General features: G+C 41.8%; 1 protein-coding gene across 1 annotated transcript in view; it reads left to right on the top strand.

The window, feature by feature from the left end:
* The window catches only part of LOC103461768 (titin-like), a 155,957-nt gene that overhangs the window by 98,525 nt on the left and 44,156 nt on the right, over window positions 1–13,276 (top strand). The window contains exons 174-197 of the mRNA XM_017309370.1: window positions 91–3,060; window positions 3,151–3,471; window positions 3,570–3,854; window positions 3,984–4,289; window positions 4,422–4,585; window positions 4,791–5,031; window positions 5,267–5,542; window positions 5,639–5,938; window positions 6,067–6,369; window positions 6,456–6,755; window positions 6,891–7,178; window positions 7,271–7,573; window positions 7,766–8,068; window positions 8,177–8,482; window positions 8,896–9,183; window positions 9,395–9,685; window positions 9,764–10,051; window positions 10,148–10,430; window positions 10,523–10,830; window positions 10,924–11,028; window positions 11,172–11,369; window positions 11,464–11,760; window positions 12,099–12,686; window positions 12,909–13,211. Coding sequence (XP_017164859.1) covers window positions 91–3,060; window positions 3,151–3,471; window positions 3,570–3,854; window positions 3,984–4,289; window positions 4,422–4,585; window positions 4,791–5,031; window positions 5,267–5,542; window positions 5,639–5,938; window positions 6,067–6,369; window positions 6,456–6,755; window positions 6,891–7,178; window positions 7,271–7,573; window positions 7,766–8,068; window positions 8,177–8,482; window positions 8,896–9,183; window positions 9,395–9,685; window positions 9,764–10,051; window positions 10,148–10,430; window positions 10,523–10,830; window positions 10,924–11,028; window positions 11,172–11,369; window positions 11,464–11,760; window positions 12,099–12,686; window positions 12,909–13,211 — 9,615 coding nt within the window. The remainder of the gene's footprint in view (window positions 1–90; window positions 3,061–3,150; window positions 3,472–3,569; window positions 3,855–3,983; window positions 4,290–4,421; window positions 4,586–4,790; window positions 5,032–5,266; window positions 5,543–5,638; window positions 5,939–6,066; window positions 6,370–6,455; window positions 6,756–6,890; window positions 7,179–7,270; window positions 7,574–7,765; window positions 8,069–8,176; window positions 8,483–8,895; window positions 9,184–9,394; window positions 9,686–9,763; window positions 10,052–10,147; window positions 10,431–10,522; window positions 10,831–10,923; window positions 11,029–11,171; window positions 11,370–11,463; window positions 11,761–12,098; window positions 12,687–12,908; window positions 13,212–13,276) is intronic.

Below are 13,276 nucleotides of genomic sequence, written 5' to 3'. Positions count from 1 at the left end.
CACATTGAGTATTTCTCACAACAATCTCTTTCATGTGCTTAGATAGATCTTAAAAACATAATACATTGTTGGTGTTTTCTTCTCTTTTAGTACCACCTACTATTGAAGTTGATGTGAAGCTTATTGAGGGTCTCGTAGTCAAAGCTGGCAGTACTATTACTCTACCAGCTAAGATGACAGGAATCCCTCTTCCCACTGCCAAATGGATTAGTGATGGCAAGGAGATCACTCCCGAGGGCCGACTTAAAATTGAGTCTGCTGAATCTTCAACCACCCTAAGCATCACAGAGTGCCAGAGAGGAGATACTGGAGAGTACATAGTCACTGTGTCAAATCCTGCAGGTAGTAAGACCGCTGCCCTACATGTCACTGTATTGGATCTACCAGGACCACCAATCGGACCCATCAATATYTTGGAGGTCACCCCAGATCATATGATGATACAGTGGAGGGCACCTAAAGATGATGGTGGCACACCTATCACTAACTATGTGGTAGAAAAGAAGGATGTCAAGAAGCCATGGGAGCCCTGGTCAGTGGTTAGCTCTAGTGGCACCAGTACAAAGGCCAAGGTGACAAGGTTGGAGAAAGGTCGTGAGTACATTGTCAGGGTTCGAGCAGAGAACAAGATTGGGATTGGTGCTAGTCTTGAAAGTCCTCCTACTATTGCCAAGCATATGTTTAATCCTCCTGGACCTCCAGGCTTTCCTGAGTGTTCTGATATCACAGAAAACGCTGTAACAGTGGAATGGGCCCTGCCTGACCATGATGGAGGCAGCCCCATTAGTGGCTATGTTGTTGAACGCAGGGAGATGACAGGAAAGTGGATTCGTGTGAATAAAACCCCTGTGCTAGACCTAAGATACAGAGTCTCTGGTCTGTTTGAAGGCAATAGCTATGAATTCCGAGTGTTTGCTGAGAATATTGCTGGCATCAGTGAGCCTTCACTCACATCTGACCCAATTAAAGCCACCCGTGCCATCACAAAACCTGGACCTCCTGGTAACCCCAAGCTTAAGGATTGGAGTAAATGTTATGCAGACATCTGCTGGACCAAACCCACAAGAGATGGAGGGAGTCCAATTCTGGGCTATGTCATTGAGATTCAGAAGTCTGGATCTGCCCAGTGGGACAGAATCAACAAGGATCTAATCAAGATCTGTGCTTATAGAGTGCCTGGGTTGATTGAAGGAATGGAGTACAGAATACGTATCAGAGCTACAAACAAGATTGGAGACAGTGAACCCCGGGAGGTACCCGAGACTGTTTTGGCAAAAGACATCCTGGTGCCTCCTGAAGTTGTGGTTGATGTCTCCTGTCGTGACTCTGTGACAGTCAGAGCAGGACAGATAATAAGTTTGATTACTAGAGTAAAAGGCAGACCAGATCCAGAGATCACATGGACCAAGGATGCCAGAGCCTTGTCTCAAGAAAAGCGCCTTGAAATGAATAACAACTACCCTGTTTGTGAACTAATTATCAGTGATTCTGTCAGGTCAGATTATGGAAAATATGGTATTGTTGCAAAGAACAGCAGTGGACAGGCTCAGGCCACTATTTTGGTCAATGTCTTGGAYACACCAGGAGCTTGTCAAAATTTGAAAGTGGCTTATGTGACAAAGAAATCTTGCATGGTCTCCTGGGAAAACCCTGAAGACAATGGAGGAACAGAGATTATTCAGTATACAATTGAATGCCGTCAGCCAAGTCAAAGAGGGTGGACAGTGGTCTCCAATGACTGGACCAAGCGCTTGATAAAGGCTCCTCTTACTGAGGGCTGTGAATACTTCTTCCGTGTGAGTGCTGAAAATAAGATAGGAGTTGGTCCATCCACAGAGACAAAGTCACCTGTCTTGGCAGTTGATCCTATTGAAAGCCCTGGGGAACCCATAGATTTCCACATATCTGAGATCGGAAAGACCTTCTGCTTCTTGAAGTGGAAGAAACCTGATTACGATGGTGGTAGTAGAAACATAGCTTATCATATTGAAAAGAAACCAAAAGAAGCTGAAGAGTGGGAGAGGCTTCACAAGGGTGCTATCAAGGAGACCTACTTCATGGCAGACAGGTGTATTGAAAATCAAATCTATCAGTTCAGAGTTCAGACTAAAAATGAGGGAGGCGAAAGTAATTGGGTGACAACAGGAGAAGTGCTAGTTAAGGAACAGCTGGTAGTGCCTGAGGTTAAGATTAAACTGGATGGAACCCTTGTTGTTAGAGCAGGAGATTCTTTTGCAGTAGAAGCAATAGTCAAGGGCAAACCTCAGCCGGATGTCAAATGGACAAAGGATGAGACCACAGAGGAGATTAAGAAAGGCCCCAGACTGCAACTTGAAACTGGTGCAGACTTTTCCAAAATGTTGATTACTGGTGCTAGACGCAYAGACAGTGGCAAATATGTTGTCACAGCCTCCAACAGTGCAGGAACCAGCTCCGCTAAATGCACAATTAATGTATTAGACAGACCTGGTCCCATCAGGGACCTCAAGGTGTCTGATATCACCATTGACAGGTGCAACTTGGCCTGGGAAGTTCCTGAAGATGATGGTGGCTGTGATATTTACAACTACATCATCGAGAAATGTGAGACAAAGAGAGGGGTTTGGTCTGTACATTCTAATGCTGTCATTACCAATAAAGCGAAAGTAACACGACTTATTGAGGGTAATGAGTACATCTTCAGGGTTCGAGCTGAGAATAAAATGGGCCCTGGACCTGCAGTTCAGAGTGAGGCTATTGTTGCTGGCACGCAGTTCAGTGTACCTGATGCCCCTGAAGCACCAGAGGTCACCAAGATCGGAAAAGAGGAGATGACTGTACAATGGTCAGAGCCTGACAGAGATGGAGGAAAACCAATCATAGGCTATCTTCTGGAGAAGAGAGAGGAGCATGCAGTCAGGTGGTCCCCTGTCAACAAGGATCCAGTCCCTGGAACTCGTTTCACAGTCACTGGACTATTACCTCTCCATGATTACCAGTATAGAGTTAAAGCTGTGAATGAAATTGGTGTTGGTACTCCAAGTAAGGCTTCTCGTGCCATCACTGCAAAGGATGCAGTTGGTAAGTGCCTCAAAATAATGTGTTATATATGCAATGTTTTTTTTCCATAACCAAGTCCACTGCCTCATACTTCATTATATGCACTTACAGAGCCTCCTGCACCACCTACCAACTTAAAGGTTGTGGACAGCACAAAATCCACAATTACCCTGAGCTGGACGAAGCCTGTGTCTGATGGGGGAGCCCCTCTCATTGGCTATGTTGTGGAAATGAGGGCACAGGGGAGTGCAAAGAAAGGAGATGATGGTTGGAAGAGATGCAATGTGGCAGCACAACTTATTGTGTGCGAGTTTACAGTCACAAGTCTAGATGAGAATCTAGTTTATGAATTCAGGGTGTCTGCTCAAAACCAAGTGGGCATGAGCCTGCCCTGTAATCTGGAGGGTGCTGTGATTCCAAGGGAAATTTTAGGTAATGAACACTGTATGGAGTTTGTAACAAGGTTTACACAAAAAACCAAAGCTGGATTTCATGTTCATATTTAACAAAAATAACTGTTTATCCAACAGAGGCACCAGAGATTGACTTGGATGCCAACCTGAAGGAGGGCCTCACAGTTCGTGCTGGTTGTCCCATTAGACTTTGCGCCACCATCAGAGGGCGACCACATCCAACAGTCACTTGGAGAAGAATGGGTATTGACAACGTTATTAGGAAGGGGAAAGTTGACCTCATCGACACAATGACCTTCCTGGTCATTCCTGACAGCACACGTGATGACTCTGGGAAATATTGCCTGACTCTACAGAGCCCTGCAGGAGAAAAAGCTGTGTTTGTCAATGTTAAAGTTCTTGGTAGGTTTTTTAGTAGTAGATTTTACTGCCTGAAAACTATAAATATGCTTTTCCAAGCATCCAGAAAAGAAGATCCAACTGAAGGGTAACAAAAATAATAATAAACTGCAATGTCATTTTTCCATATAGATACTCCTGGACCAGTGCTAAATCTTGAAGGTRCGGACATTAAGCAGACCTCAGTCATGTTGTCTTGGAATCCTCCAGAGGTCACTGGTGGCAGTGAGGTGACACACTACATAGTTGAAAAGCGAGAGATTGACCGCAAGACATGGGCAACTGTCAAGACTGAAGTTCAGCCAGATAAGATTCCTCTCAAAATCAGTGGTCTGATACCTGGCACTGAATACTACTTTAGAGTCATAGCTGTCAATGAGTATGGTGCTGGAGTTCCCAAAGTGACACCTACTTCCTACCTGGCTTCCGATCCTGTCAGTAAGTATCATTCAATAATCAGAACTTCACAAGAGAAATGACATTTCATTTAGAATCAAAGATTAGCTCTATCTTTATATACCTTTTCATTAGAAATTAGAACATATTCACACATTGAACTCATTTTTTTAGGCAAACCAGACCCTTGCCAGAAGATTGAAATTCTGGAGATAACCAAGAACAGTGCAATGATTGGCTGGGTGAAGCCTGAAAGAGATGGTGGTGCCAAAATTGATGGCTATGTCATTGAATACATTGAAGTCAAACCTCCACCGGAGAAACCAGTCCCTGTTGAGGTTTGTAACCAAACTGTTGTTTTGCTGCATTTATCAGTTAGATAATTCAGAATGTTGAAATATAAGTTTCAACAATTACACTGGATATACCCAATCATACTGTTATCTTTACAGATATATGATTTTGGAATTCAGACTATATGTACATATTGAGAAATTTACTAATTAAKATGTTCTTATTGTTGTTCCTACTACTCAACTACAGGTGGTTGAAGGAGAGGGAGTTCCTCCACCACCTCCACCTCCACCAGTAGTAGAGGAGGAAGAAGAAGCTGAACCAGAAAAAGAAGTGTGGAATGCCTACACAACAGTTAAAGGTTTATCWGTCAGTGTCAGTGGCCTGAAGGAGGGAAAAAGGTACAAGTTCAGAGTGGCTGCCAAGAACATCATGGGGATGAGTTCTTTCACTGAGACTAGAGAGCCGTCCGAGATCAAGGAACAGATGAGTATGTTTAGATGCATGCCGATTGTTTTTAGGATTGTCTTTCTACAGTTTATCCTTTTAATAGCACCATGTGTTTCACAGCCTTATTATTTTAAAATTGACTGTTATTAAAAGAGCAAAGGAACTCAGTTCAAAGATTCAACATGACCACAGTTTGATATTAAGAATGTCTGTGTCTAGATTGACTATTTAAAAAAAATAATGATAATCAGCCARTTTTGTTTTTGGAACCACAGTTGAGCCAAAGATCGTTATGCCAGAGACTGCAAGTGCTAGAGCTGGAGCCAAGCTTAGAGTGGAGGCACTGGTTTCAGGAAAACCTGTTCCGACATGCAAGTGGATACGTGGTGAGAAAGCAGTGGTCCCATCCAGTCGCTTGGCTGTGCATCAGTCGGGCAACTTGTGTGTCCTGATCATCAAAGATGTGACAAGGAGTGACAGTGGAGATTATAGTCTTGTTGCTGAGAACAGCACTGGACAAATTTCCCAGGCAATAAAGATCATCATTAGAGGTGCGTAATACTATGTTTTAATTTCTGAAGAAAAAATATGTTACACATCTTTCATCTGACCAACAGCAAAATGACTTGGTAAACTGTATATTTCAGACATCCCTGGTCCCCCCGAAGGCCCTGTGGAGATCAGTGACATTGATTCTGATGCTTGCTCTCTGTCTTGGAACAAACCTCTGGAGGATGGCGGCAGCAATATCACAAACTATGTTATTGAAAAATGTGATGTGGCCAGAGGCGATTGGGTGACAGCCCTTTCCTCCTGCGCAAAAACCAGTTGTAGATTGGGAAAACTTATTCCTGGAAAAGAATATGCATTCCGCATCCGTGCTGAAAACCGTTATGGTGTGTCAGACTCCCTTCAATCAGACAGAATGGTTGCAAAGTTTCCTTTTGGTAAGTGTGGGTAAAATATGTCCAAGACTGAAGCCTGGTTGGCCTTGGATGCTAGTTAATAGAAATTCAATAACAAAGAGAGTGTATTTATTTCAGATTATGAATWTTTTTCTTTTTTTTTCCACTAGATGTTCCAAGTGAGCCCCTAAATTGTCATGTRAACAAGACCAACAAGGATTGTATGTTCATTAGCTGGGATAAACCAGAGAGTGATGGCGGGAGTCCCATCACAGGGTATTACATTGAGCGCAARGAAAGAAACAGTCTTCTGTGGGTGAAAGCCAATGACACCGTGGTCCGCACAACTGAATACCCCTGCGCCGGTCTTATTGAAGGCTTGGAGTATACTTTCAGAGTATCAGCCATTAACCGTGCTGGTCAGGGCAAACCAAGCAAGAAAACCGACTTTGTAACAGCAAGAACACCTGTTGGTAAGTTGAAAGCCAATGCCTATATATAAAAGGGTTTTTTTCCAGCAAGATTTCTGCTWTCACCCATTTCTATTCTTGTTTTATAGACACTCCCGGTAAACCTGAAGTTTTGGATGTAACCAAAAACTCTGTCTCTTTGATTTGGGCCCGTCCTAAAAATGATGGCGGAAGCAAGATCATAGGTTATTATGTTGAGGCTATGCGGGTTCCAGGAGACACTTGGATACGTTGCAACACCAGCAGTCAGAATGTTCCCAGGGAGGAGTATACGGTGACAGGACTTGAAAGAGACCTTCAGTACCAGTTCAGAGTTATTGCTAAAACTGCAGTGAACATGAGCAAGCCTTCAGAACCAACAGATCCAATCCTGGTCTGTGCTGAGAATGGTAAGACATAATTCCTCAACACAGACACGAAGATGTTAAAAATAGTGGGGGGAAAAACTACTGTATTTGATGTTTACTGAAAGTCTTTRGCCAGTTAAAATGTGTAATTATTTATGTTTTATTCAATACACACAGTTCCTCCAAGGATTGAACTTAATGCCAAGATGCAAAAAGCTTTAACAGTTAAGGCTGGAGCCACAATCTTGCTGGAAGCAGAAGTGTTTGGTAAGCCTACGCCCAGAGTCACTTGGAAGAGAGGTGATGATACTCTGAAGTCAGGTGAAGGCCAGGTCATTACACAGCAAAGACAACATTTCCAATTAGAGATACCAGCTGTCACCAAAGAACACACAGGAACCTACACTGTGTTGGCTGAGAATGCAAGTGGCTCAAAGACTGCAGAAATCCAGGTCAATGTGCTAGGTAAGGATTTACATTTTTAAATSTAAGAATTGAAACTCACCCAAAGCTGAATTCACATTTATTCTACATACTCCTTTTCTGTTTTTTATCAGATGTGCCTGGGCCCCCTGCAAGTGCCACATATACAGACGTGTTAGCCTCCAGTATCAAGTTGACATGGCAGCCTCCTTTGAAAGATGGTGGTGCCCCTGTCAGTAACTACATTGTGGACAAGCGTGAAACCAGCAGAACTAACTGGGCACAGGTGTCAACAAAGATAAAGGGTGACATATTAGAATTTAATGTGGARAAACTAATCGAAGGTCATGAATACCAGTTCCGAATTCGTGCTGAAAATACATGGGGAGTTGGAGACCCACTTATCACAAACCCAGTCATCGCTAAGAACCCTTTCAGTAAGTCATCATATGCTTTTGTTCAGATTCATACTTTAAATTTGTCATTAGCGCTGCTGTATAAATCCAACATGCTACTGTGTGTTATGTGTTACCTCACAAGCTGAGTTCAAATTTAGCAACAATAAAAAAAAAAATTGAGGCATGATTGTAGTTTCTAATGCAAGATATTTACTTGTGTACCACTTTCAGCTGTCCCCGGTCCTTGTGAAGCCCCTGTAATCACCAATGTGACCAAAGACAAAATGACTGTGAGCTGGAAGGAGCCTGTCGATGATGGAAAGTCTACCATTCTGGGCTACATGGTGGAAAAGAAAGAGACCAAGGAGATGAAGTGGACCAAGATTAATAAAAAACCCCTAATAGAAAGGTCTCTTGAAGTAACAGGTCTAACAGAGGGAATTGAGTATGAGTACCGAGTCATTGCTGTCAACATAGCTGGGCTGGGAAAACCCAGTGAACCCTCTGAAGGCACCACTGCACAGGATCCTATTAGTAAGTTTCAAACACCAATACACATAATAAAACTGACWATTTTTTTGGTTAGCCCAAAAATCAAACTTCTGCATGCCGTCTAAAGTTAATCACTGTGGTTATCTCCAGCTCCTCCTGGACCTGTTATAAACCCGACCGTGACAGATACCACCAACAGCACAATCAGTCTCACTTGGACTGTACCAGCTAACAATGGTGGAAGCCCCATTATTGGTTACTTGGTGGAATGCAAGAGAGCCAACACAACAGACTGGATCCGCTGCAATGTCCCCAGGAACCTACAGGACACCAACTATGTCATTCAGAACTTAATTGACAAAGCAGAGTACCAGTGTCGCATCACTGCTGTCAATAAAGTAGGCTTCAGTGAACCAGCTGAAGTCCCAGGCAAACATGTCGCCAAGGATATCATAGGTATGCTTTGCATWATTTTTCTGTACAAAACGTACACATCTRTTCAATAAATTAGGATACTACTGAAAAGCCCAATCATTTCAGRAACTTTATCATTAAGTAACAAACATTATTAATTAAACAYAGATTGTTGTTTCTGTTAATTATGATGATTTTCCATGTACAAGAAATTRTAACATGACATTTTGAATTAGAATATTACACGTACATTAGGCCAGGCATGAAGTAATTTGTATACCAATTCATCAAGCCCTTGCAAATGTCTACCATATTAGGCTAATAGAATTAATCAAACCAGATAGAAACTAGTAAGCAAATAAACTATTATGTTTTGTCTTSAAAATAAAATAAAATGTTGAAATTAGATTTCCAGCACTGCCAATGATAAATACACCTTTTGTATTTTKATTCAGTTGCTCCTGAGGCAGAGCTAAGTGCTGAACTGAAAGAGCTCCTTGAACTTACTGCTGGCAGCAACATGAAGTTGTATGCAACCATCAAGGGTCGTCCCACTCCCAAGGTCACCTGGGCAAAGATGAACACCAACATTAAGGACCGCCAGGGCATTGTCATCAAATCTAGCAACATTGACACCATGGTCATGGTGGAGAAAGTCAACAGATATGATGCTGGCAAATACATTCTGTCTCTGGACAGCTCGGCTGGCATGAAGATGTATACCATTGTTGTCAAAGTTCTTGGTTAGTACAGAAAWTACTGTCATACTGAACATCCATCCAYTTATTTGGATGGATCTGCTTACATCCACACACCAATCAATCCATCCAGTCACCCACCYATCAATCCATACATACATATATCCATATATATACTCTATAAACACCATAAATATAATGTGCTTGATCATTTCAAATTTAAGGTCTTATTTTAAAAGTATTGTTCACCTTCCAGATACACCTGGTCCACCAGTAAACCTGATGGTGAAAGAGACATCCAAAGACAGTGCAGACATCCTCTGGGATGCTCCTCTGATTGATGGGGGTTTTGAAATCACCCACTACATAGTAGAGAAACGTGACACTGAAAGAAAGGCCTGGTCTATTGTCTCAAACAACTGCACAAAAACTTCTTTTAAGGTTCCAGACCTAGAAGCTGGGCGGTCCTACTGCTTTAGAGCGTCAGCAGTCAACAAGCTTGGTACTGGAGAATCTTGTGAAACAGCTGATTCTGTCAGAGCAACAGGTGGGTTAAACATTAATTGATGTATTTTCTTAGTTTTATTGAAAGAAAATGTTCACTGTTTCATTTATTCCCTTTCAGAGGAGCCTGGGCCTGTCATGGACTTCAAAACCTTGCTGGTGACCAAAGACTCATGCACTCTAAGCTGGAAGAAACCCCTCACTGATGGAGGCAGTCGCATTATCTGCTATGTCCTAGAGGTTCTCAATGGTGAAGACAAATATAAAGAACTTATGAGGTCCAAGAACATGCAGTACAGTGCCAAGGACCTTGTGGAGGGTAGAGAGTACAAGTATCGGGTCAAAGCTGTAAATGATTCAGGAGAAAGCTCTGCTAAGGAGCTGACTGTGATTGCTAAGGACCAAATTAGTGAGTGCACACATTCATAAAACTTTCCTGTAAAGGRATTTTTGAACTTGAGTGTTCAAAAAGAGATTTWAAAATTCTTGTTTTTTTTCTCTGAAGTTCTGCCAAGCTGTGACCTAAGAGAGTTGCCCAACATGTGCTACATTGCCAAAGAGGGCAGTACCGTTCGTTTAAAGATTCCAATTGTTGGGAAACCTACACCCAAGGTCACCTGGAAAAAGGGAGATGATGAAGATTTGACAGATACTGGCAGGGTTTGTGCCGAGTCATCTGCAGTCAACACCACCCTCCTAATCAGGGACTGCCAGAGAACTGACGCTTCCAAGTACACCATCACCTTAAGGAATAGTGCTGGCACCAAAGAATCCACCATTTTCATCAGGTAAGTCACAACACTGTTTAGAGATTTAAGTAATAATAAATCATTGGCAATACATAAATGAAGGTTAAAATGTTTTGTCTTTGCTGTTTTAGGGTCGTAGGAAAACCTGGCATCCCTGTTGGACCAATAAAATTCAAGGATGTTACTGCTGATGGTGCTACACTAAAGTGGGGTGTTCCTAAGGATGATGGCGGCTCTGAAATCACAAACTACATCCTGGAAAAAAGGGACTCCATCACCAACATGTGGGTGAATGTTTCATCCACTGTGGAGACAAAYACAATGAGGGTGACTGGTCTCCATGAGGGCACAGAGTATATCTTCAGAGTCAGTGCAGAGAACAAATATGGTGTTGGGGAGGGACTGAAGTCTGACCCTGTTGTTGCAAAACATCCATTTAGTAAGTCTTTTTTCTTTATAAAAAAAWTATTATTGAATCCAATATTTTACTTGTGCTAACTGTAACACTGTCCTGTACTGTTTTGTTTCACAGATGTACCTGATGCACCTCCTCCTCCTCAAATCATGAGTATGCGGCATGATTCTGCATATCTTGCCTGGTCTGACCCCAGAAAGACTGGAGGATCTCCTATTACAGGTGCAGTTTGCTTAAGATTTAATCAACACCATTTTAACAGTTYGATTATTTKTATCAATATGTTATCTGAAAATTAAGTATTTTCATTAATGTAAGGTGATCTTACACTGAATTTTGTTCCCAAATTTTGATGAAATGTTCAGGATACCATGTTGAATTTAAGGAGAGGAACAGTATGTTGTGGAAAAGGGCCAGTCCATCTGCCTTAAAGATGAAGGAACACAAAGTCACTGGACTAACTGAAGGCTTGGAGTATGAGTTCAGAGTAATAGCCATTAACTTGGCTGGAATTGGTAGACCAAGTGCTCCAACTGATCCACAGGTAGCCCTAGATCCCATCGGTAAGTTTACAAGAGGTGAAGAAGCACCAACATTGAAAACCCTGAGCATATTTATACCCAATCATGGATTGTTTGCTTTGCCCCATGCCAACAGATGCACCTGGTAAACCGGAAGTAATCAGCATTACTAGAAGCACTGTGACCCTCCAGTGGACTGAACCTCAATTTGACGGCGGCCACAGGTTGACAGGATACATCGTAGAGAAGCGTGATTTGCCTTCCAAGATCTGGGTGAAAGCCAACAATGTGAATGTTGTGGACCCTGCATTTACTGTTGCTGATCTACAAGAGGGCTGCAAATATGAGTTCAGGATCAGGGCAAAGAATGCTGCCGGTGCCCTCAGCCCACCTTCTGAGCAGACAGATACCATTATGTGCACAGATGAATATGGTGAGACAAAAATTAATAACTACTCTGAACACTTTTGCAAGTCAACATGACAAAAGTGCTCATGTTAAATGTGTAGATTTTCTGTGTCATGCAATAATATAATTGCAATTTTAGTAAATCCTGTTTTTAGTACAGTGAGATTTTTCTCAAGATTGTGGAAACATTGGTGTCATCATTTATTTGTGACTCAGTGAATGTCATGTTTTTTATTTATTTTTATTTTATTTTATTTTTATTTTATTATTTTTCTCTTATTTCCTTTTTTTATGGACCTTTTTGGTCTGGAATAAAGATTGATTGATTGATTGATTGATTGTTTCTCATTTTTTCCCCAACAGCTGCACCAACCATTATCATTGATGCTCAAGTAAAGGAAGGTCTGACTGTCAGGGCAGGTGATACGATTGTTGTGACTGCAACGAGCATTTTAGGAAAACCTGCACCAACCTCATGCTGGTCAAAGGGAGGAAAATACTTCAAACCCTCTGACCTAGTTCAAATTGAAGCCACTCCAACATCATCCACTTTATCTGTAAAATATGCYAGCAGAAAGGACTCTGGAGAATATATCATCACAGCCACCAATCCCTTTGGTGTAAAGGAGGAAACGGTCAAGGTCAAAGTTCTGGATGTTCCTGGTTCTCCTGGACCCATTGAATGCAGTGGTGTATCCTCTGAAAAGGTGGTTCTTACTTGGACAGCCCCTACAGAGGATGGAGGCTCTCCTATCAAATATTACACTCTGGAAAAGAGGGAAACTAGCCGTCTGCTCTGGACAGTCCTGGAAGAGAACGTCATTGACTGTCACTATGTGGCCAACAAACTCATTCAGGGCAATGAATATTTCTTCAGAGTATCTGCTGTGAACCAGTATGGTGCTAGCGAGCCATCTCATTCTGAAGCTGTCAAGATGGTTGACAGATTTGGTACGTACAATTAATTTATTTATTCAGGCTATAATCTTTTATCTGCTGTTCATCTATATGCATAACTGTCTATATATACTGCTCAAAAAAATAAAGGGAACACTTCAGTATTCACTTAAATGTTAAAGTGTTCTCTTTATTTTTTTGTGCAGTGTATATTATTGCATTTCAAATTACATAACATTCCATTATTCCTTTGTTTTTTTATTCTTTTCTTTTTAGGTCCCCCTGGTCCGCCATCTAAACCTGAAGTTGAGAAAGTCGATGGACATTCAGTAACTTTGACTTGGAGAAGACCTGCTGAAGATGGAGGAAGTGACATTACTGGCTATAGTATTGAGAAAAAGGAAAAGAAAGCGATGCGCTGGGTTAGGGCATCCAAGAAAACCATTGCTGAGCTCAGTTTTGAAGTCACTGGACTCACTGAGGAWGTTGAATATGARTTCCGTGTTCTTGCTGAGAACAAAGCTGGTTTTGGAGAGCCAAGTGAGCCATCTATGCCTGTCAAAACAATAGTTGCTGCCTGTAAGTAAAAACAACTTACAATCTTTTCATGACTATAAAAAAAATGTTTATATATATATATTTGT

Source organism: Poecilia reticulata, linkage group LG2, assembly GCF_000633615.1.
Source record: "Poecilia reticulata strain Guanapo linkage group LG2, Guppy_female_1.0+MT, whole genome shotgun sequence".
NCBI classification, from domain to species: domain Eukaryota; kingdom Metazoa; phylum Chordata; class Actinopteri; order Cyprinodontiformes; family Poeciliidae; genus Poecilia; species Poecilia reticulata.
This window is presented reverse-complemented; position numbering and strand designations above follow the sequence as displayed.